This window comes from Halichoerus grypus, chromosome 6 (assembly GCF_964656455.1).
Source record: "Halichoerus grypus chromosome 6, mHalGry1.hap1.1, whole genome shotgun sequence".
NCBI classification, from domain to species: Eukaryota; Metazoa; Chordata; class Mammalia; order Carnivora; family Phocidae; genus Halichoerus; species Halichoerus grypus.
Window position 1 is genome coordinate 75,984,831 of NC_135717.1, and position 21,533 is coordinate 76,006,363.

General features: G+C 44.8%; 2 protein-coding genes across 19 annotated transcripts in view; one reads left to right on the forward strand and one right to left on the reverse strand.

Annotated features, from left to right (window-relative positions):
- ATP6V1E1 (ATPase H+ transporting V1 subunit E1) overlaps positions 1 to 16,290 on the forward strand; it is a 48,623-nt gene extending 32,333 nt beyond the window's left edge. Inside the window, exons 5-9 of one of the 4 annotated variants that reach the window (XM_078075416.1) lie at positions 2,996 to 3,085; positions 3,892 to 3,960; positions 6,139 to 6,233; positions 9,195 to 9,282; positions 15,997 to 16,290. In XM_078075416.1, the coding sequence (XP_077931542.1) occupies positions 2,996 to 3,085; positions 3,892 to 3,960; positions 6,139 to 6,233; positions 9,195 to 9,282; positions 15,997 to 16,095 (441 nt within the window). In that variant the 3' untranslated portion in view covers positions 16,096 to 16,290. Of the gene's footprint in view, positions 1 to 2,995; positions 3,086 to 3,891; positions 3,961 to 6,138; positions 6,234 to 9,194; positions 9,283 to 10,624; positions 11,214 to 15,996 lie in introns of those variants that run through there. The other 3 variants (XM_078075415.1, XM_078075417.1, XM_036116532.2) reach the window with 3 other exon arrangements.
- Positions 11,216 to 21,533, reverse strand: part of SLC25A18 (solute carrier family 25 member 18) — a 28,197-nt gene continuing 17,879 nt past the window's right edge. For 13 of the 15 annotated variants that reach the window (XM_036116523.2, XM_036116522.2, XM_078075414.1 and 10 more), the window contains 6 exons: positions 21,091 to 21,181; positions 17,521 to 17,639; positions 14,925 to 15,090; positions 14,003 to 14,157; positions 13,351 to 13,426; positions 11,216 to 12,926 (listed from right to left, as the gene is read on the reverse strand). In XM_036116523.2, the coding sequence (XP_035972416.1) occupies positions 12,785 to 12,926; positions 13,351 to 13,426; positions 14,003 to 14,157; positions 14,925 to 15,090; positions 17,521 to 17,639; positions 21,091 to 21,181 (749 nt within the window). In that variant the 3' untranslated portion in view covers positions 11,216 to 12,784. The remainder of the gene's footprint in view (positions 12,927 to 13,350; positions 13,427 to 14,002; positions 14,158 to 14,924; positions 15,091 to 17,520; positions 17,640 to 21,090; positions 21,182 to 21,533) is intronic. The other 2 variants (XM_078075407.1, XM_078075406.1) reach the window with 2 other exon arrangements.

Consider the following 21,533-nt stretch of genomic DNA (forward strand, 5'->3'; position numbering starts at 1 on the left):
GAAAAAAGTGACTATCATCTAATAATTACATATTTAGAAGAAGAAAAATGATTTCCTTTTGGACATTAGTTAACTTTTTTTTTTAAAGATTTTATTTTTATGTAATCTCAACACCCAACGTGGGGCTTGAACTCACAGCCCCAAGATCAAAGGTTGAAAGCTCTGCCGACTGAGCCAGCAAGGCACCCCTGTTGTTAACTTTATTTTTATTTTTTAATTTTTTTTAAGATTTTATTTATTTCTTTGACAGAGAGATAGCACAAGTAGACAGAGTGGCAGGCAGAGGGAGAAGGAGAAGCAGACTCCACGCTGAGCAGGGAGCCTGATGTGGGGCTTGATCCCAGGACCCTGGGATCGTGATCTGAGCCGAAGGGAGATGCTTAACCGACTGAGCCACCCAGGCGCCCCCTCATTGTTAACTTTAAATGTATTTTGGTTTTCATCATCAAAACAAAATGGGGACCTACTGAGTGCGGTGCCTAATGTGGGGCAGGGCTCGATCTCCTGACCTGAGCAGAAACCAAGAGTCCAGCACTGGGTGCTTAACCGACTGAGCCACCCAGGCACCTCATAAGGAATTTTTTTTTTTTTGGACAGTTGTTGAATTCAGTGAAGATAATCTTAAGGTATAGAACAATATGGGAAGTAGAATGTTTTTTTTTTTAACCATCTTGTTTACTTTTTATTTATTTATTTATTTATTTATTTATTTATTTTAAAGATTTTTATTTATTTATTGAGAGAGAGAATGATAGAGAGCATGAGAGGGAGGAGGGTCAAAGGGGGAAGCAGACTGCCTGCCGAGCAGGGAGCCCGATGCGGGACCCGATCCCGGGACTCCAGGATCATGACCTGAGCCGAAGGCAGTCGCTTAACCAACTGAGCCACCCAGGCGCCCTTATTTGCTTTTTAGAAAACAGAAATTTTAGGGGCGCCTGGGTGGCTCAGTCATTAAGCGTCTGCCTTTGGCTCAGGTCATGATCCCAGGATGTCGGGCTCCCTGCTCAGCGGGAAGCCTGCTTCTCCCTCTCCTACTCCCCCTGCTTGTGTTGCCTCTCTCGCTGTGTCTCTATCAAATAAATAAATAAAATCTTTAAAATAGTCTCTAATGACATGGTTTCTCAGAACACCTTCATGAAATTCTTGGGGGTGGCCAGCTACAGATTAGAAATCTACATGCTCATCATCATTTAAAAATTTTTTTTAAATTTTAAATGCTCATTATTATTTAAAATTTTTCTTAGTTTGTTAGTACGTTAGAACCAGTTTTCATGTGAAAGTATGTGTGTGGACTTTTATTCGTTGTCTAATGTCAGAATTGACAGGAAGTTGTTGCCTTGCAAAGTCAGTCTGTAGAGGCAGAGGGCCACCAGTCTTCTATACCTGCTGTTGAAGGCTTGGAATCTATTTTACTTCTTATTAAAAGTTTTTTTTAAATTGGCCCTAAAGTGAGTACTTCTGATTTCTTTTTTTTGGAAGATTTTATTTATTTATTTGACAGAGAGAGAGACACAGCGAGAGAGGGAACAGAAGCAGGGGGAGTGGGAGAGGGAAAAGCAGGCTTCCTGCTGAGCAGAGAGCCTGATGCGGGGCTCGATCCCAGGACCCTGGGATCATAACCTGAGCCGAAGGCAGACGCTTGACCAAATGAGCCACCCAGGTGCCCCAGTACTTCTGATTTTAAAAATAAATCTTGGTCTATTTGTACTTAGTAGATGTCAGATGAAATAAATGTTAGCTTGACGTTAGCTGCATGAGTGAGTGAGTGTCAAGAGTGCCCTCGCCTCCGCGCGAACCATGGAGTGAGAGCTCGCTTCAGGCGTCTTGCACGGCAGTGGTCTCAGAGGGGTGGGGATCAAGGGTAGCTCTCAGAACCAGATAAAGGGCTTTTCAGCATGGAGGGCTACTTCTTCGTCTCCACCCTCTCTGCCCAAACTCTGATTGGCCTCTAGGTGAGCACGTGTCTCTCCTTCTTCCTTAAAGTACCAAGAAACATAGCTTTCCAGAGATCATACTAAGTAGAATAGACTGTAGAACAATTTGATTCAGAGGCATTATCTCTGCCTTTTAAAAGACCTGACCTCTTTTCACCAGTAAGCCAATAAATGCTTATTACTTAATGAGTAATTTCCACTGTATTCTCTCAACCATAAGCAATTTGTTTCCTGATAATCCCTTTTAATTTTTATTTTAGTTATTTTTATTATAGAAGTCAATGTTTATTATAGACAAATTAAAAAATACAAATTAGCATAAAGAAAATTGAAATCGGGCACCTGGGTGGCTCAGTTAAGTGTCTGCCTTCGGCTCAGGTCATGATCCCAGGGTCCTGGGATTGAGTCCCACATCGGGCTCCTTGCTCATTGGGAGCCTGCTTCTCCCTCTCCCTTTACCTGCCGATCCCCTTGCTTGTGCTCACGCTGTCTCTCTCTCTCTCCCTCCATCTCTCATCTTGCACAAGTCTTTTTTTTTTTTTTTTTTGAAGATATTTATTTATTTGAGAGAGAGAGAGCACAAGCAGGGGAAGCAGCAGAGCGAGAGGGAGAAGCAGGCTCCCTGCCAAGCAGGGAGCCCCACATGAGGCTCCATACCAGGACCCTGAGATAATGACCTGAGCTGAAGGCAGATGCTTAACCAATTGAGCCACCCAGGTGTCTCTGCACTACAGTCTTAATAGCTTGCTTTTTAAATCTATATCATGTAGCTCTTTCCATGTTAGTCAGTTTTGTAGGTTTCTGAACTGATTGATAATCTGGGCTATTCTGCTTGAGCGTGAACTCCCTGGGAGCTGTGATGTTGCTTCCTGCTTCCTTGTATCAGTGTATAGTACTTAGCACAGCATGTGGTTTATCATATATCTTGGAATGTGTATTGAATGAAAACAGTAATATAATGTGAAGCGATTGGGCATGAGCCAGGACCACCCTCACAGTGGGTTCTGAGCTGACTACCCTGACTACCTGTAGATAACTTTTTTCTTTTCTACTCTTTGTAGGACCTACTAAATGAAGCGAAACAGAGACTCAGCAAAGTGGTAAAAGATACAACCAGGTACCAGGTGCTGCTGGATGGACTGGTCCTTCAGGTAATTTCTAGGTTAGACCTACCACTGATAGCCACAGTTCTTAAAAAATTGACAAGATGTGTTACAGACCAGCTCTGTTGTTTTTTTTTTTCCCCTATTTTGTCATCTTAGCCTTCTTCCTTGTGCTTGTCCTTGTCATGTGTTGGGGGGACAGTAATATCTGATTGGATAAGACTTCCAGACTTTCCTATCCTTTTATATAGTCTTATTAGTCCTTTAGAACTCAGGGGTCAAATTTGCTTGCCACCTCCAGCTTTAAACTTCCCTAATTTGAGGGGCACCTGGGTGGCACAGTTGGTTAAGTGTCCGACTCTTGATTTTGGCTCAGGTCATGATCTCAGGGTTGTGAGATCGAGCCCCACGCCAGGTTCTGCACTGGGTGTGGAGCCTGCTTAAGATTCTCTCTCTCCCTCCCTTCTTTGTCTCACTCTCTCCTTCTCTTAAAACAAACAAAAACAAAACTTCCCTAATTTGATTTCATTGCTAAAATACTTGCTTTAGATTTTGGGGTTCAGACCAAAGACAGTATACATTTTAAATGTTTGCTGCTCGCTTGTAAATTCTTACTTTACTTAGGTTAATTACAGTAACATTTGGCTTCCACTTGAAGATTTCCATATAAATTTTGTTTCTGCCATTGGAGTATATTTATCTTGTTTGTGAGATCAAAAGCTTCTTTCCATGTTCTCATACTGTGTATTCTGTCTTTTTCCAAACTACATGAAAGAATTTTAAAAATATTTTATTTTGCTGTTGGATTTTATAAATTGCATTTCCTAATAATTGCATCTGATTATGTCTTACAGGGTTTGTACCAATTGTTAGAGCCCCGAATGATTGTTCGTTGCAGGAAGCAGGATTTCCCTCTGGTAAAGGTAAAGAGCTTAAAGAAGAAATCCATTTTCTTTTTTTAAATACATCAAAATGTTAGAGATGAAATGCGTGCTTTAATAGAGGATAGCTCAACCATGGAAATTAGAGGTATCTTAACACATTACAGATAGTAACTTAAGTGTACCTAAGTCTCTAATTTCTTTTCATGAAGAGGTCAAGTTGCCCCTTCTGAGTTAGTACCCTCCTTCCTTTCTGGGAGCTCTGTAACGCCATAATCTTCTGAAAATTCAGCAGTGAAAACAGCACGTACTGGATTGGAGCAAAGATAGGCCATGCCATCTAAAAGTGACAAACTACTCCCAGACTAGCAAGGCTTGGCTATAACCTAATGTATTCCTGTAGTGGGGAAAGAAAGTGGGTACAAAGAAAGTGAGCTGCAGTCCCAGAGGCAAATGCTAAGGTGTTCCTCCGTGGCCTAAGGGAGAAGCTGCCTGGTCTGGGGCCGGCTGCTGGTGCCACAGGGGGTCCATACAGGCTGTAGCATTAGACGGATACCCTAGACTAAAGGACCCGCAAATCAGAATGAACTCACCGAGCTCCGACTCTCTGTCATCGAGTCGCTCTTCAGGTGAAAATTCTTCCCTGTGGGGCGCCTGGCTGGCTCAGTTAGGAGAGCATGAGACACTTGATCTCAAGGTTGTGAGTTCGAGCCCCGTGTTGGCTGTAGAGAGTACTTAAATAAACAAAACTTTCAAAAAATAATAATAAGGGGTGCCTGGGTGGCTCAGTTGTTAAGCATCTGCCTTCGGCTCAGGTCATGATCCCAGGATGTCGGGCTCCCTGCTCTGCGGGAAGCCTGCTTCTCCCTCTCCCACTCCCCCTGCTTGTGTTCCTGCTCTCGCTCGCTCTCTCTCTCTCTCTCTCTGTCAAATAAATAAGTAGAATCTTAAAAAAAAAAAAATTTATTTTAAAAATAAAATTCTTCCATGCAGCTTGCTTTCAGGCAAGGATTGAGTGCTTAGTCCCTTAGCAATTACGTTTCTTACTATAAATTAATATACTTAGAATACATAATGTATTCACGCTCTTATTATAATTTGTCTCCCAAGTAACTTGTCTCCTAGGAAAGAAAACGTGCCAGCTGAAGAATACAGGTGCTCATTCCCCTCACTCTGCACTGGAAATTAATAAAGTGTGATTCTCGTTTGTAAACTATGCCAGTAACCTGGATCCATGTGTGTGCTGACAGCCTCATTTATGAACCTATAAAACAGAGAGCTAGACATATTAGAGAGTTCCCCAAGGTGATAAGCATTCTTTGGAGGCACGTCTGAGTTGCCAACTAAAGTTCCTTTAAGAAAATATTATTTATATGTCTACTCATGCACATTATTATTTAGATAGGACTTTCCACTAATTATGTTTTATCACATTAATTACAGTATAGCATTATTTTTTTTTCCTGATGTGCTCATTTGTTTTTAAAATTGTAAGATGTACAGTCAACAGTATAAACTTGACCATTTCAGGTGTAGAGTGGCACTAAGTACGTGCACATTGTTGTGCAGTCGTCGTGGCCCCATCCCTCTCCAGAACACGTTCACCGTCCCGAACTGAGATTCTGTCCCCATTAAACACTAACTCCCCGTTCCCCACCCCCCCAGCAGCCACCACCCTACTTCCTATCTTCCTGAATTTGCCTACACTAGGTACCTCATGCTAGTGGAATCATACAACATCTGTCCTTCTGTGACTAGCCTGTTTCACCTTGCATGATGTCTTCAAGGTTCCTCATGTGAGCCTCGTCAGAATTTCCTTCCTTTCTAAGGCTGAATTGTATGCATCTGAATTGTGTGCACATTTTGTTTATCTGTTAGACACTTGGGTTGTTTCTACCTACCTTTTGGCTGTTGTGAATGAAGCTGCTGTGAACATGGTTGTACTATTAGCCATTCAAATCTCTGCTTTCACTTTTGGGTACATACCCAGAGGTAGAATTGCTGAATCATATGGTAATTCAGTGTTTAAATTTTTTGAGGAACTGCCATACCATTTTCCACAACAGCTGTACCATTTTACATTTCCATCAGCAATGCATCTATTCTTTTACTTGATAAATAAATAGGAATATGCCTTGCTTGTATAGTTGGCTGATTTTTTTTTTGGATACTTGCTCTGTAGTTTCTGCTAAAACCTTTCATTGTTTTCTGTTTTTCCAGGCTGCAGTGCAAAAAGCGATTCCTATGTACAAAATTGCCACCAAAAAAGATGTTGATGTCCAAATTGATCAGGAGGCCTACCTGCCTGAGGAAATGTAAGGAGTATTCCTTCTCTTAACATCTAAGCTGCTTTCACTACGAGAATGGCCTTCATGCTGGGTCTTGTTGAGTTTTCTCTGAAGCACTCTTCCCCAGAACAGTGGTGTGGCTTTGTGCCACCTGTGACTCTGGCTGTGTCCCCTCTCAGTACTGTGCTGTTCTCTCTTGTTAACCAACCAGGCACACCCTAAAAGGAGCTGGCTTCCTGTGGTCGCTTAGTTTATTCTGCAGAGAGGCAGCACTAATTCTTTACCCAGAACTCAAAGCTGGGTCCAGATCTCTGTGTTAGATGCTGGGGAAGATAATTGCTACCTCTAAGTTTCTATGAAATAAGACAAGTCATCACGTATGATAGTAACTACTATAGAAACGAATAGAACCTAATAGTTACGTTCCTTAGGTACAGAATTGCAAATACCAGTGGTGCTTGTGCTGTGAGGAAATGACAGGCCATTTCTTCAGCATCCCTGATAAGCTTGGTGCTGCCGGGCTAGGCAATAGGAACTCCTGATGAGGTCAGAGCCAAGGTCATTTTCTTGATTGTGCCTGTGTTAGATGCCACGTAGGCACACGTTAACTAACATTGCAGAAAGTCCTTGGGATGCGCGAACCTAGTTGAAAGAGCACCAGACCTGGGTTTGAGTCCTGAGTTGGCCTTTTGTGAGCTATGGGACCTGGAGACTGAATTCCATCATTTGTAAAATGGAATCGATGCTTTTTGCTTTTTTGTTTCATGAAGTGAGGAAAAGAGAGGATATCGTACATGTGAAAATGCTTTATAAACTCAGAAGGTGTATAAGCTAGTGCAAAAAGCTTCAGTATTATCATCAGATTTAGGTTTGATTCTCCACTCTGCCATATACTCACTGGGTAGTCTTGGACCAGTTATTTAATCTCATGGAGCCTGGATTTCCTCATCTCTAAATTGGGATAATAGCACCTACCTCACAGAATTCTTGGAAGCTTAAATGAGATAATGTCTATACAGCACTTAACACAGTGCCTGGTACCCACAGTATACGTGGTTATTGAGCGGTCAGATACTCATTGTAGTAGAGATCGAGCAGATAGGACAGAAAACACTTAGTTCAGGGTCTGTCTGGTAAAGAGTGGGTTTCAGTCCTAAAACCTTTGGGGCCAGATGTTTTGAATACCAGTGTTGAGAAAAGCAAGCAAGAACATATACCACTTGTGACATAATACCCCAGCAGGGTCTGAGGCGTCAACCTCCCACCCCGGGTGATCAAAAATACTAATATTTCTGAATGGGCACACTCACACTGCAAGGGATAAATACATAAAGATTCGCTAGTCATTTGCTGCCAGATGACTAGAGGTCAATTTAGCTTTTGGAGACACACAGATTACACTTCTGTTCTGATAGCTTATTGAATTTCAGAATTGTAGATAAGGAACGGTGGACTGATTCCAGTGCTAATTTAAAGTAGAATTTTAAATATTGTTCTTTTATTCAATCAGGTCATTTTATTCAGTCTTTTTAGACCTTTTTTCTTGTTTGTAAAGTGGTGAGGATACCAACAGAGACTCATAGGTTACTGGGAAGATAGAAGTCATGGGCAGCCCTGGGCTTTACACTCAGTGAGTGCCTGGCCCTCAGTCAACATTCTCACACAGTGGTGGTCTTCCTGCCCTTACTCCCTCCATGAGAAAAACTGTGTCACAGACAGTGGGGTCAGGATTTCAGCAGAGCCAGCCACGTCCTTATGAAGGATATAGTCTGTTTAGAGAAACCAAAGAAATGCCAGAGGGAGGGAGGATAGAGTAAGAAAACGTCATTGTCCATTAAAGTTTTCCAAAGACAATTTGCAAAACCTTTTCCCAGCCTTTGTCACATAGCCTGCTTATTTCAAGAAATACTTGGGGACGCCTGGGTGGCTCAGTCAGTTGAGCCTTCCACTCAGGTCATGATCCCAGGGTCCTGGGATCGAGTCCCACATCAGGCTCCTTGCTCAGCAGGGAACCTGCTTCTCCCTTTGCCTGCAGCTCCCTCTGCTTGTGCTTGCTCTCTCTCTCTCTGGCAAATAAGTAAATCTTTATTAAAAAAAAAAACAAGAACAATGGGCGCCTGGGTGGCTCAGTTGGTTAAGCGACTGCCTTCGGCTCAGGTCATGATCCTGGAGTCCCGGGATCGAGTCCCGCATCGGGCTCCCTGCTCAGCAGGGAGCCTGCTTCTCCCTCTGACCCTCCCCCCTCTCGTGTGCTCTCTCTCTCTCATTCTCTCTGTCTCAAATAAATAAATAAAATCTTTAAAAAAAAAAAAAAAAAAAAAACAAGAACAAAAACAAAAAAACACCAATGTCTTTTAGAAAAAAAAAGAAAAAGAAGAAAAATATTTGATAAAATTCTAATGTACAAAAGAATTTCATTCCCGGAGGCTCCTTGTAATAGAATTTGACTTATCTGCCTTAAGCCTCTAAGTGCTAGAAACTTTGGGGAAAGGAACAACAGAAGTGAGGTGTGGCTAGAGGCAGGACTTTGTAAGGGCCGGTCTGGCACAAGATTACAGTGGTACCTTTAACCTGATACACAATACAGTTCTGCATATGGCCTTATGAGTACCCCTGGTTATTTGCAGGATTGGTCCTTTAAGAAATATTCAGATGAGGACTTGATTGATTGACAAACTGGGGCTAAATCCTCCCCCTTTTCATTTTGTTGGGGAGGGCTGATTAGAATTAAATTAGGTGCTGTAACATAAAACCAGATGGGCAGGTAGCAGTCACTTGGTAAATGACAGTTATTATCAACAACCATAGCTTAAGTCCTCAGAAACTTTCTGAATTAATTTTAAGCTCTTTGCATGTGTTTATTGGCCCTTACAGTACATAGACACTCCACACACCAAAACAGCTTTCTTCTCAGGAAAGAAAGTAAATGTACCATGGGTCTGTCTGCCTCAAATCTATAAAAATTGTTATTTCCTGTGTTCTTTGTAGAGCTGGTGGAGTTGAGATCTATAATGGGGATCGTAAAATAAAAGTTTCCAATACCCTAGAAAGCCGGCTGGATCTCATAGCCCAGCAGGTGAGTGTGGGAATAGGTCTTATTAGTTGGTCTGTTGTTACTTTGAAGTGGCGCAGAGAACATATGTCCATTCACTGGTATTTGGGGTTTGTCACTCTTCCTACATTTTGCGGCATTTTCTTGAAAGGAATGTGCAGTAGGCATGCAGCATTTACTGAGGGGACACCATTTACATGAGAGTGAATTTGGGGTCGAATGAGGGTTTTGTTGATTTAGGATTCTGATGTATACATGTTACTACATGTAGAGATGCTGCCCAGAGTTCTTTCTCTAGTAAGAATGATGGGAACTAAAGTAAATACTGTTTAAAGGAATTACCATAGGGCTGCTGGCTCTTCAGATGTTTCCAGGTTTGTACAAATGAACTCTAGGAAACAAGCCAGGAAAATTCAGGTGTCTCAAAATGCTGAGCCTCTTTCAGCAGCGGTAGTCTGCTGCTGTGGCTGCTAGCTTGTCTTAGAGCGGAAGCACTTTGACCTTGACAGTCATCTTCTGGTAACTTAAACCCTAAAGCTGTGTTCATTTCAGTAGCCGCTACCCACACATGAATAAATTAAAATCAAGTAAAATTAAAAATTGAGTCCCATGGTTGCACTAGCCACATTTCAGACACACAGTAATCACATGTGGCTAGTGGCCTCTCTAGGGACAGCACAGCCTGAGAAGTTTGAGGTTAAATGCTGAGGATTTTTCAGTAGCCGTAACGCACGAGTGCCTCAGCACAAACTTGCATTATGTGTTTTTGCCTGGCACATACTCAATCACACTCAGTAACTGTTGAAAGAAAGAACATAGGTGATCCAGAATATTAGGAGATAATATTGTTAAGGGATCATCTCTTCTCCCTACAGCACAGTTTAACAGAAGCCTTGAATGGCTTTAGTTCTAGTTTTTTTCCTCGTCCCCTTTAAGCAGTCAGTCATAACCACAAATTTGTGATTGGGTAAGTTTCTCACCAAGGATTCTGTTACAGTTTTTTTGGATAAGTAAAGGTACAGACTTGCTGCACTTAGCTTTGTGGTTTCCTTCCCAGCCACATAGGGGTTGCTGACTAGCCACTTGCAGTTAAGATATGCAGTGTTGGGGTGCCTGGGGGACTCAGTCGGTTAAGCATCCGACTTGTGATTTCAGCTCAGGTCATGATCTCAGGGTTGTGGGATCGAGCTCCCAGTCAGGCTCCCTGCTCAGCGTGGAGTCTGCTTCTCCCTCCCTCTCTCCCCACCCCTCCCCCGACTTACACTCTCTAAAATAAATAAAATCTTAAAAAAAAAAAAAAAAAGATGTGCTTTCCAAATTCTCCAGTTGACAACACTTACTTATTAAAGAACTTCTTTCTTTACAGATGATGCCAGAAGTACGGGGAGCCTTATTTGGTGCAAATGCCAATAGGAAGTTTTTGGACTAAACCTTTGGGCGAGGTGGAGTTCATCCATTGCTCTCCTGTCAGGCGGAAGTTTCTGATATTTGAAGAAACAAGATATCTGTGTGGCTTCCTCTTCGCTCTTCTAATATTCTGTATTTATCAGTGGATCCTCTTTGTAGCTAATGCCCTTGGCCTAATTGTTAACATGAGAGAAAGTTTCACTTACTATGATCAGGAAACCTTAGCTTATCTGAAAGTAGCACAACTTTCATTTGCGTCTGTAGCATGAAGGTGAGGGTATCAGATGGTGGTTACTGGAGCTTCCCTGAGTCTCTGCTCTTCCTCTCGTCTTCTGCTGTCAGTTCTCGAGTCTAGAGGGTGATGTGTATGGTGTTCTCTGACATTCAGTCTCTGCTCTTTAGGCTTCAGATGCATGGGGGGCATGTATTCCTGCCAGCACTAGTAGCTTCACTGTTCACCTGTTTGGGCCTAGAAGCGTTTCTCATCTGTAAATGTGATTTAGAATCTAAGCCATGAATCGGTCTTATTTATTAAAACAAAAGGTTTACATGGATTTCATTGTGATTTATTATGCAAGGTGCGCTACAAGTTTGTGGTTTTCGAGGGAAAGTTCTTTCTGAGGTATCTAGCAAGCAGCGTTTCCCTAGTCCCTACAGTCACTGGTTGACAGCGGTCACTACATGAAACCATCAGCCTTCTGTGTATCCTCTGGCACTCCCTGCTCACGTCTGCCAGCCCCTTACCAGCTTTCACACAGACCACACACACGGGTGGCATTACCTGTCCTCCGGAGGGTTTGGCCGCTTTATGGAGGAAGCAGTTTTACTAGCCTCGGCAGAGTCAGGAAGGCATCTAAGAGTTTACTGGGGGACAAGGGTTACTGTGCGTCAGGCCTAAACCCTTTCACAAAAGTCCTTTTCTTCCTCTCCTCTAGCCTCCCGCCCAAGGCCTTGCAGCGGGGCAAAGGTGGGAGTCTAACTCGGGTTTGTCTCTACGGTCCGCACTCACTCGTGGTCAGCGTGCCTACTGAGCCTGACCGTTTTTCATAAATGTGACGTTTGGGACAAGGCGGGGACTAATGTAAGTGCCAACCCCTGGCACAGGCACTGTTTACTGAGGACCTGAGCCCCCGTGTTGCCGGCATCTCTCCACAGCAGGCCTCTGGGGAAGGACTTGAGGCACGTGGGGACTGTCAACGGCAAACGTGTCCGGCAAGGGCGATGCAGTTATGCAGGGATGGAACCAAGGCTGAAAATCCGGTGTAACTGAAAGAGAAGGCACCCCTGCGGCTGTCCCCCAGCCTCCGCAGCGGTCATCTTTCCCGTGGCGGTACTGCTGCAGTGCTCATTCAGACGTAGCTCGGTTCTGAAACGGACAGGGACAGTAGAGGGCAAACCATTCTCTGCGGCCTGTCTGCTTCTCCCACTAATGACAAGACGAGATCTGAATCCATTTTATTTAAAACCATGTTCCGTGGACAGTTTTCTGGGAGAGCTGTGCCGCGCAGGGAGGACCTGTGTGTGGGGGGGGAGACAGCTGCCCTGACTTGGCCCCTGCCCTGGCCGCTTGGTTAGCCTAATCCCACAGCCATCTCATTCAAAAAGATCTGCTTGGTTTCCAACTCAGTGCGGACTTAGAGGGCTTTCATTGTCCCCTTGAACTTCCGATCCTCCTTTTTCCCAAAATCAGTGCTAGAACTAACCATAGGTTATTTAATTCAGAATTAACAAAACTAAATCCTTAAACTGACTCAAGTATACAGAGTTTGAGTGTGAAGTAGAAAAGGAAAATGTAGAAATGACCCTTCAATCTTCACTGTGTTAAGGGCCTGCAGAATCCAACCCAAGCATGTACTGTTTCTGTTGTTGAAAAGGAGGTGGTTAGGGGCTTCTGAAGCTCCCCGGTAGCTGCAGCCCCAAAGAGAATGAACGAAGATAGGAAGGGAGAATGGGACCATACCTAACTTGCTTATTAGAGTAAGAGTGTTTCTTCTGAGATTGAGGTAGCACTACAAGTTAGAGAACAAAATACAACCTGGATGGGCCGCCTTGCTCGTTCCCCTCTAGTCTAAGTCGAATGGGCTAGAGAGATGGCAGGGGACTTGGGCTCCAGCTATCTCTACTCGCAACACTTTAAGATCCGCTCCCCAATACCAATGAAGTAGACCCCTTGGGCAATCCCAAAGAGAGGGGCTATGACAAGGGCCCGGCAGCCTGCTCCCTTCATGAGGGCAGATGGTCCCTCCTGAATCCAGAGTTTCCTGTGGAGAGAGAAGAGCCCTGTGAGCTGATTGGCAGGAGCGCAGTGCGAACGGTATTAAGTGATACGCTCCCCTCCAACGCTTGTGCATCTTCCCTTGGAGAGTAGGTGTTATTTTCCATAGCAGTAGCAGGCTCCCAGGGGTGCAAGAGCCTTGCCCCACCCACTGTGTGTGCACAGTTGGGTTACTAAGCAGCTGGGTCTGGGCCATGGGAAATGGGCTCAGTCTGACTAGACTGGGAGAAATGCTGTAGGGATGCGAAGGAGGAAAAGCTCCCAGGACATCCTGTTTTGTTGAGAGGTGAGGGGAAGGAACAGATTTCAAAGAAAGCCGAAGCGCAGCGTTAGTATGGTGATAAAATTGTAGACAGCAAGGCAGGGGGACTGTCCCAGCCCCAGCCTCTGCAGGGCTGCAGGCCCCTCACCTGGCACAGTCGGTGATCCCACTGTAGCTGTCCTCACCCAGGCCTTTTTTGAGGGTTTGGATTCGAGTTTTCAAAACTAAATCAAACAAAAGTTAAAAGTAGTGAACGTCTTGCTTTTGGCCCCCTCTCTCCAACATAAAACTGTTTCCTGTTAGAGCCAGCATGCACAAAACTGAATCCTGAGGCCAGTTCTGCCACTGTGTGATCTGTAATAGAAGATCCTCATTTATAAAATGAAGGAATTAGAAATGACCTGATCCTTCAGGTTACCCATACTTTAGAAAGGTGCACCAGAGAAGCTGGGCGTAGCCCTGAAGATAGAAGTGTGGTCTCACACTGTTTTAATTCCTGCCTTTAGCTTCGGGTTTGAAAACTCCACTGGGGGGACAAAAAGCTAATGAAATCAGCACCTAGAAGGTGAGGGGATTTGTCAGGGATAAGAGAGTCAAGGTCTCCTTGGCTCCACTTTATCTGGGAAGACCCTTGCTGAGTTTCTGCCCATGGCCACAGGTTGCGATCCAAGGGAGTTTTCAGGTTGGAGCAGTTTCATTTCTATCCAAAAAGTAGATGACAATCTTCTAGACAACTGTACAGCTGTCTGGCTTGGAAAGTGAGCCAGCCCTTGAAGGCCCCCCATCTCCAACGCACTTACCATCCAGAGGTGTTACTGCGACAGCTGCTACGGAACCCGCAGTGCAGCCTGACATGAAGGAATGAGCGAAGGAAGCCTTCCCTGTGCTCTCGGTGACCCCGAGGTTGTTAAGGTTGGCAAACAGTGGGAAGTAGATGATGGAGAAGGGGATGTCTCTGCGGGAGAGGAAGCGGGATGAGCTGCCTGCTGCTCAGGGGGACCCCACCCCCACCCCCGCGGGCTCAGGCAGGAAGCCTTTCCCTAAGCCCACAGTTAACCTATTCTTTCCCTGGCCCCCATGATAATGTGCAGCGGCAGAGGGCGGCTGCCTGCCCACCCACGCTCCTGGTGCATCACTGCCCTCCCAGCACCTGCAGGACTCAGGCGGCGGACGGGGGGCCTGGGAGCGCGCAAGAACGGGTGGCAGGGCTAAGGTAAGAGTGAGTGGGGGGCTGGCTGGTGAAGAGCTCTAGAAGCTATGTGTTACGGGGGTGGGGTGGGCAGGAAGGTGAAGTTCATTGACCTATTGCCCAGTGATAGGAGAAAACTAGCCCCTGGCCTGGCACACTTCTGATCAACTTTAAGGATTTTGGCCAAGTAGCAAAGTAAAATGAGGGGTCTCTGTGCTCATTTACCTATAAATGATCCAAAGTCCTTTGTATATAGGGCATTCTTAGGTGCCTTTGTTCCACAGAACATCCCATACTCATGTGGTCTGGTTACCGGAGAAGGGGCCTCAAACTAGTCTTCCAGGTGTCCATCCTGTGCAATTCTGCCCACTTCTGGACCAAATAGGAAGCCTGGAGGTAGTTTGCTCTCTGGGGTTTGAATGTTCCAGAAAGAATGCAGTGACAGATTGGGGCCGCAGTCCCGCTGGCCCTCTGTGCCCTCTCCCTGCTCCCCGGGGCCCTTCTGTGTCCCAAGTTCAGGAAGAAAGCTTCACCTGAGGAGAGTGGCACCCAGGCCCTTGTAGAGACCGGCCAGGCCCTGGGTGCGGAGTAGCTCCCAGGCGATAAGGCTGGCAGACGGGCGCTTGTGGGCAGAAGCTGAACCCGTAGTATAGGACCTGGAGGAGGAAGGTGCTGAGGCCGAGCCCTGACGATGAACTGCTGAAAGGGAGAGGACAGACCCCATCATGAGCAAGGCCCCAGCAGGGAGTGTGCCTCCCGCCTCCTCACCCTGGGACAGCTCAGAGGTGAGGCTCACATCCCTACTAGAATTCTGACAATTGTCCGAATTTTATTTATTTTTAAGATATTTATTTTTAAGTCATCTAACGTGGGGCTCGAGCTCATGGTCCTGAGATCAAGAGTCACACGCTCCACCCACCGAGCCAGCCAGGCGCCCCAGATTGTCTTCATTTTAGAACATTTGTTTTTGGTTCCAAGGAAATCTTTCTAAGATCTGTGTCATCTAATGTGTCGTCCCCGCCACACCGGGCACTTCCCAGGAGCCACGGCCCGCCCGGCCTCCTCCATAGGGAGCTACAGCAGCACCTACTCCAGCCCCAATTCCTTATCCTCCCGTTAAAGCTCTGCTTCTGATCTGGCTTCCATTTCTAAACCACCTCTGAGCCTATTTACATAGTTTCATCCTGCTGGCACTTTGGGACATCGGAGTCCCATTTCCTTCTGCCTAATGTGTAAAGCAGCAAATTCTTTTTGTCCAAAATCTATCTCCTTCAGGCCTCCAGAGGTGCCTCCTCCCTCTAGTATTCCAAGATCAGGTGAACACGGCCTTTATACCCTTCACCATTTTATAGAATTTGATTTTTCATTTTAGTTGAATAATTCAGAGCCCATCATTGGATGAGTTCAACATCTAAGAAATAGAATGGAATTGTTTTTTTCCTGAGCATTTCAAGTACAGCATTTCAACGTGGGTGAATCCCATTCATGAACACAGGATTCAATGTGCTGAAATCGTGTGACTGTTCTTTTTCTTAATTCTCCCCATTTGAGCAGCTTTGTCTAGACTCTACGGCCTTACTCCAAGGAAGTGATTTCATGTCCCAGTTTTGTCTAACAGCCAGCAGAGCGACATCTCACACTGAGAAGCTGCTGACTGCACATCCTTTCCTGAGGCAGCGAACAGGGCGCAGGTCCACACAATGAGCTTGAAGAAGGTAGTTCATCGGTGAGCTGTATCTTCCCCATTGCCTGCCTGATGTGCCCATAGCTCCCCTGTTCATTCCTAGCCTGTCTTTCCCTGCTTTTGACGTGGTTTAGGAATACTAACACTCTCACCCAAGTTGAAAAACAAAACGTGGGGTGCCTGGGTGGCTCAGTCGTTAAGCGTCTGCCTTCGGCTCAGGTCATGATCCCAGGGTCCTGGGATCGAGCCCCACATCGGGCTCCCTGCTCGGCGGGAAGCCTGCTTCTCCCTCTCCCACTCCCCCTGCTTGTGTTCCCTCTCTCGCTGTGTCTCTCACTGTCAAATAAATAAAATCTTAAAAAAAAAAGAAAAGAAAAACAAAATGTTTCAGAGCTTTTACTCTTTGTAGATCAAAACACAGGGGCTTTCCAGCGCTCAAACTTTATTCTTGCTGCAGTTTCATGCGCTTCAGGCTAGTCTGCTCCAACCTAGAAAGCTGGTTGAATTCTAGCATAGCAAGTGTGCACAGTGGGTTTGAACAGTGCTAGGTTAACCCTGCTGGTGCTAGGTTAGGCACCTCACATGCTGACTTCTTTAATGCAGGTACTGCATTTCACCCCCGAGGAAAAGCCCTCTGTCCCACCCCAAGGGGCTGGCCTCTCTTCCGCTGGATAGCGAACCCTGGTTCTTAATCTATGCTTTGGTACTTACACCACTTGGTATTTTTGAGATGACCAGGATTTAGGAGAAGGACAAAATTCTCTTCCAAAAAAACAAAAAGAATAGGAATGGTTCTCTTGTCCCTTCTTATGCCTTCCCACCAAAGGCCAGCCTCTATAGCATAATATAATAGAGCATAATATGATGTCTACTGACTGAAGTGTTTGTGATCAGTTCTTAAAATATTTAGGAAATCAAGTCTAAAGGTCATGGTGATCTGATAGAGATATTAGGTTATTTTCTGATTCAAATTTCTCATTTCTGCTATAGAATTAGAAGTATTGAAATCTAGAAAGGTATCCATTAAATAAAGACTTCTAGGGGTAGAGCATGCGACTCTTGATGATCTCAGGGTTATAAGTTTGAGCCCATGTTGGGCATACAGATTGCTTAAAAAAATTTTAAAATCTTAAAAAAAAAAGAAAGACTTCTACAGGGACGCCTGGGTGGCTCAGTCGGTTAAGAGGCTGCCTTCGGCTCAGGTCATGATCCCAGGGTCCTCAGCAGGGAGCCTGCTTCTCCCTCTGCCTGCAGCTCCCCCTGCTTGTGCTCTTTCTCTCTCTCTGTCAAATAAATAAATAAAATCTTAAAAAAAAAAAAAAGACTTCTACTGACCTGGAAAGCTAACTGAATCACACAGTCTAGCCAATGAGTGCAGAATGTGGGGAAATCTATTCTGATCATAACCCTTTGCTAATCCCATGTGAAGTCGGGATAGGCCTCACCCAAGCGCCCAGCATCCTGCAGCTGAATCTTGAGCATTTCCATGGGACAGGTAACCACCACCTGGCATATTCCAGCTCCACATCCAGCTAGCATCTCCATCTTCAGATTCCGCTGCATCCTGTGGGACCATGAGTCAGGCTCCTTCAGGCCAGCCCTGCCACCCACCCTGGCCCATCTACCCAAGTCTACCCAACTACCCAAGTAGTTGGGACTTTCCGTGCATGGTACTCAGCCTCGTTTGGACCAGCTGCCACTCACCCAGCTGGGTAAATCATCACCTGGCCCTCAAACACAGTCTCCTTAAAACATGAAGCTAAATTTAAAACAGGCGCCAGGGAGGTAGAACTTGCACAGAGGTTGAAACTAGTGCATTCAAACTACCCATTGCAGGGATGTGATTGTCCCTGATCCCTGAAGCAGTATCACCAGGGCAATGGGAGGCACAGAGAGTACTAGAAAGTGTTTGGGGGCTGATTTTTAAAAATTCATCAGTATAATAAGTGACACATAGATCAATGGAACAGAATTGAAAACCCAGAAATAGAGTCCCGCATATACAGTGGTCAGCTAATATGTGACAAGAGAGCCGAGAATACTCCATGGAGAAATGACATTATCCTCAATAGATTGTGCTGGGAAAAATCAGATATTCACATGTAAAAGAATGAAACCAGACCCCTATCTTACACCACTTACAAAAATGAACTCAAATGGATTAAAGACTTAAATGTAAGACCTGAAATGATAAAACTCCTAGAAGAAAACACAGGGGAAAGCTCCTTAACTTGGGTCACCTAAAGCACAAGAACATGAACAAAAACAGACAAGTGCGGCCACTTCAACCTGAAAAGCTCATGCAGAGTGAAGGAAACCATCAACAAAATGAAAAGGCAGCCTATGGGGGCACCTGGGTGGCTCAGTTGGTTAAGCGACTGCCTTCGGCTCAGGTCATGATCCTGGAGTCCCTGGATCGAGTCCCGCATCGGGCTCCCTGCTTGGCAGGGAGTCTGCTTCTCCCTCTGACCCCCCCCCCTCATGTGCTCTCTCTCATTCTCTCTCTCTCAAATAAATAAATAAAATCTTTAAAAAAAAAAAAAAAAGAAAAGGCAGCCTATGGGCTGGGAAAAAAATACTTATACATCACATATCCAACAAGGAGTTAATATCCAAATATATAAAGAACTCAACTGGATAGTAAAAAACAAAAAACAAAAACCAAAAACAAAACCCAAACCAAACAACAAATAATCCAATTAAAAAATAGACAAAGGACTGGAAAAGATATTTTCCATAGTGGATATTCAAAAGACCAACAGGTACATAAAAAGGTGCTCAACATCACCAATCATCAGGGAAATGCACATCAAAATCACAGTGAGATATCACCTCACACCTGTTAGAATGGCTAGTATCAAAAAAACATATAAGAGGCGCCTGGGTGGTGCAGTCAGTTAAGCGCTGGACTCTTGATTTTGGCTCAGGTCATGATCTCAAGGTCGTGGGATAGAGCCCTGTGCTGGGCACTGCCCTCACTGGGGAGTCTGCTGGAGATTCTCTGTCTCTCCCCCACACCCTGCTGTCTCTCTCTCTCAGATAAATAAATAAATCTTAAAAAAATAAAAAGATAGGGGTGCCTGGGTGGCTCAGTCAGTTAAGTGTCTACGTTTGGCTCAGGTCATAATCCCAGGACTGTGGGGCCAAGGCCCGCATTGGGCTCCCTGCTCAGTGGGGAGTCTGCCTCTCCCTCTCCCTCTGCCGCTGGTGATCTCTCTCAAAGCAAAATCTTTAAAAAAAATAAATGTCTGGTAGAATGAGAAGCCATCTGGCCCAGGACTTTTTGTTTTTGTTTTTTTAAGATTTTTATTTATTCATTTGAGAGAGAGAGAGTGAGACAGAGCACAAGCCAGGGGAAGGGGCAGAGGGAGAAGCAGACTCCCTGCTGAGCAGGAAGCCCGATGACTCAGGGCTCAATCCCAGGACCCAGGAATCATGACCTGAACTGAAGGCAGATGCTTAACTGACTGAGCCACGCAGGAGCCCCAGGCCAAGACTTAAAAAAAAAAAAAAAAATGATAAATGCTGTCGAGGATGTGGTGAAAGGGGAAGCCTGTGCGCTATTGGTGGGAATGCGAACTGGTGTAGACACTATGGGAAACATAGTGGCCTCCATAGTATGGAGGTTCCTCAAAAAACTAAAAAGAGAATTGATCTAGCGATTCCATTTCTGGGTACATATCCAAAGGAGGTAGAATCACTATGTTGGTGAGCTATCTGCACCCCCACACTCACTGCACTACTGTTCACAAGATCCAAGATTTGGAAACAACCTATTGTTCATGGACAGATGGATGGATAGAGAAAATGTGGTATAGATACAATACAATATTATTCAGCCATAAAACAGAAGGAAATGATGCCATTTGAGACATGGATGGACTTCAACGGCATTATGCTAAGTGAAAAAAGTCAGACAGAGAAAAACAAATACTGAGTGGTCTCACTGACATGCGGAATCTAAAAAAAATTCAAACTCACAGGGGCTCCTGGGTGGCTCAGTTGGTTGAGCATCTGACTTTGGCTCGGGTCATGATCCCAGGGGTCCTGGGATCAAGCCCCACGTTGGGCTTCCTGCTCAGCAGGGATTCTGCTTGTCTTTCTCCCTCTGCTCCTCTCCCCACTTGTTCTCTCTCTCTCTCAAATAAATAAATACTTTTTTTTTTTTTTTAATTCAAAGTCATAGAAAAAGAGATTGGATTTTTATCAGAGGACAGGAATTAGGTGAAGGTGCTCTATAGGCATAAACTTCCAGTTACAAGATAAGAAGTACTGGGATGTAATGCAGCATGATGAGTATGGTTAACCCTGCTCTACAGTACATTTGACAGTTGCTAAGAGAACAGATCCTAAAGTTCTCATCTCAAGGAAAGAAACAACTTTTTTGGGTAACTATAGGAAGTAATGGATGTTAACCTAACTTATCGTAGTAAACATTTCACAGTATATGTCTATAAATCATTATACAGTGCATAAATATGCCCTGTACAAACTTATACAGTGTTGTACTACAGTTATATCTCAATAAAAATGAAAAAAATGTTCATCAGCTAGTTGATGAATATATGTATAGTCTATAATGATCTATCATCTAGAACTTTCAAATTACACCAGCTCATTTTCTCCTTTCTCTTTCCTTTTTTTTTTTTTTTTTAAGATTTTATTTATTTACTTGACAGAGAGAAAGAGAACACACGCAGGGTGAGCGGCAGGCAGAAGGAGAGGGGAAAGCAGGCTCCCGGGGAGCAGGGAGCCCAATGCGAGGCTCAATCCCAGGATCTCGGGATCATGACCTGAGCCAAAGGCAGACGCTTAACCAACTGAGCCACCCCAGGCGCCGCCTCCTTTTACTTTCTACTTGCCAAAACATAACACTAAACTTCCGCCATATGTGTGCACATATTCACATGCATGCAGACAGGTAAACTGATACATTCCTCTCCCTGTCACCATCCCCCCAAACTATAAACATACAGTGATGTATTTCCACCCCACAGCCCCCCACCTGGCCATACCCATCCTCCATTAGCAGCTGCCGGAAGAAGTCATTGGCTGCCAGCTTGATGGCCTTCTCTGGAGTGACCAAGGTTAAGTTCACTGCAGCTCCTGGAAGTAAAAAACGAGGACAAGTTAAGGCCATCTTAAAGGTAAGACTTCTTGGGTCACCTGGCTGGCTCAGTCAGTGGAGCGTGCAACTCTTGATCTCAGGGTTGTGAGTTTGAGCCCCATATTGGGTGTAGAGTTTACTTAAAAATAAATTACTTAAAATTAAAAAAAAAAAGTCACAATTCTCTGAATCTGTCACTCATGTAGGCAACCTACTCTCACTCCTAGCCAGGCAGGTTTCTGGGAGGAACTGGGGTCTTGTGGGGGAGGCTGTTGAGGAGGGTTCTTCTGCCTATTTTATAGAAACATGAAAGTTTTTTTTAACTCCCTACTTTGACTCTCCTCCCTCCAC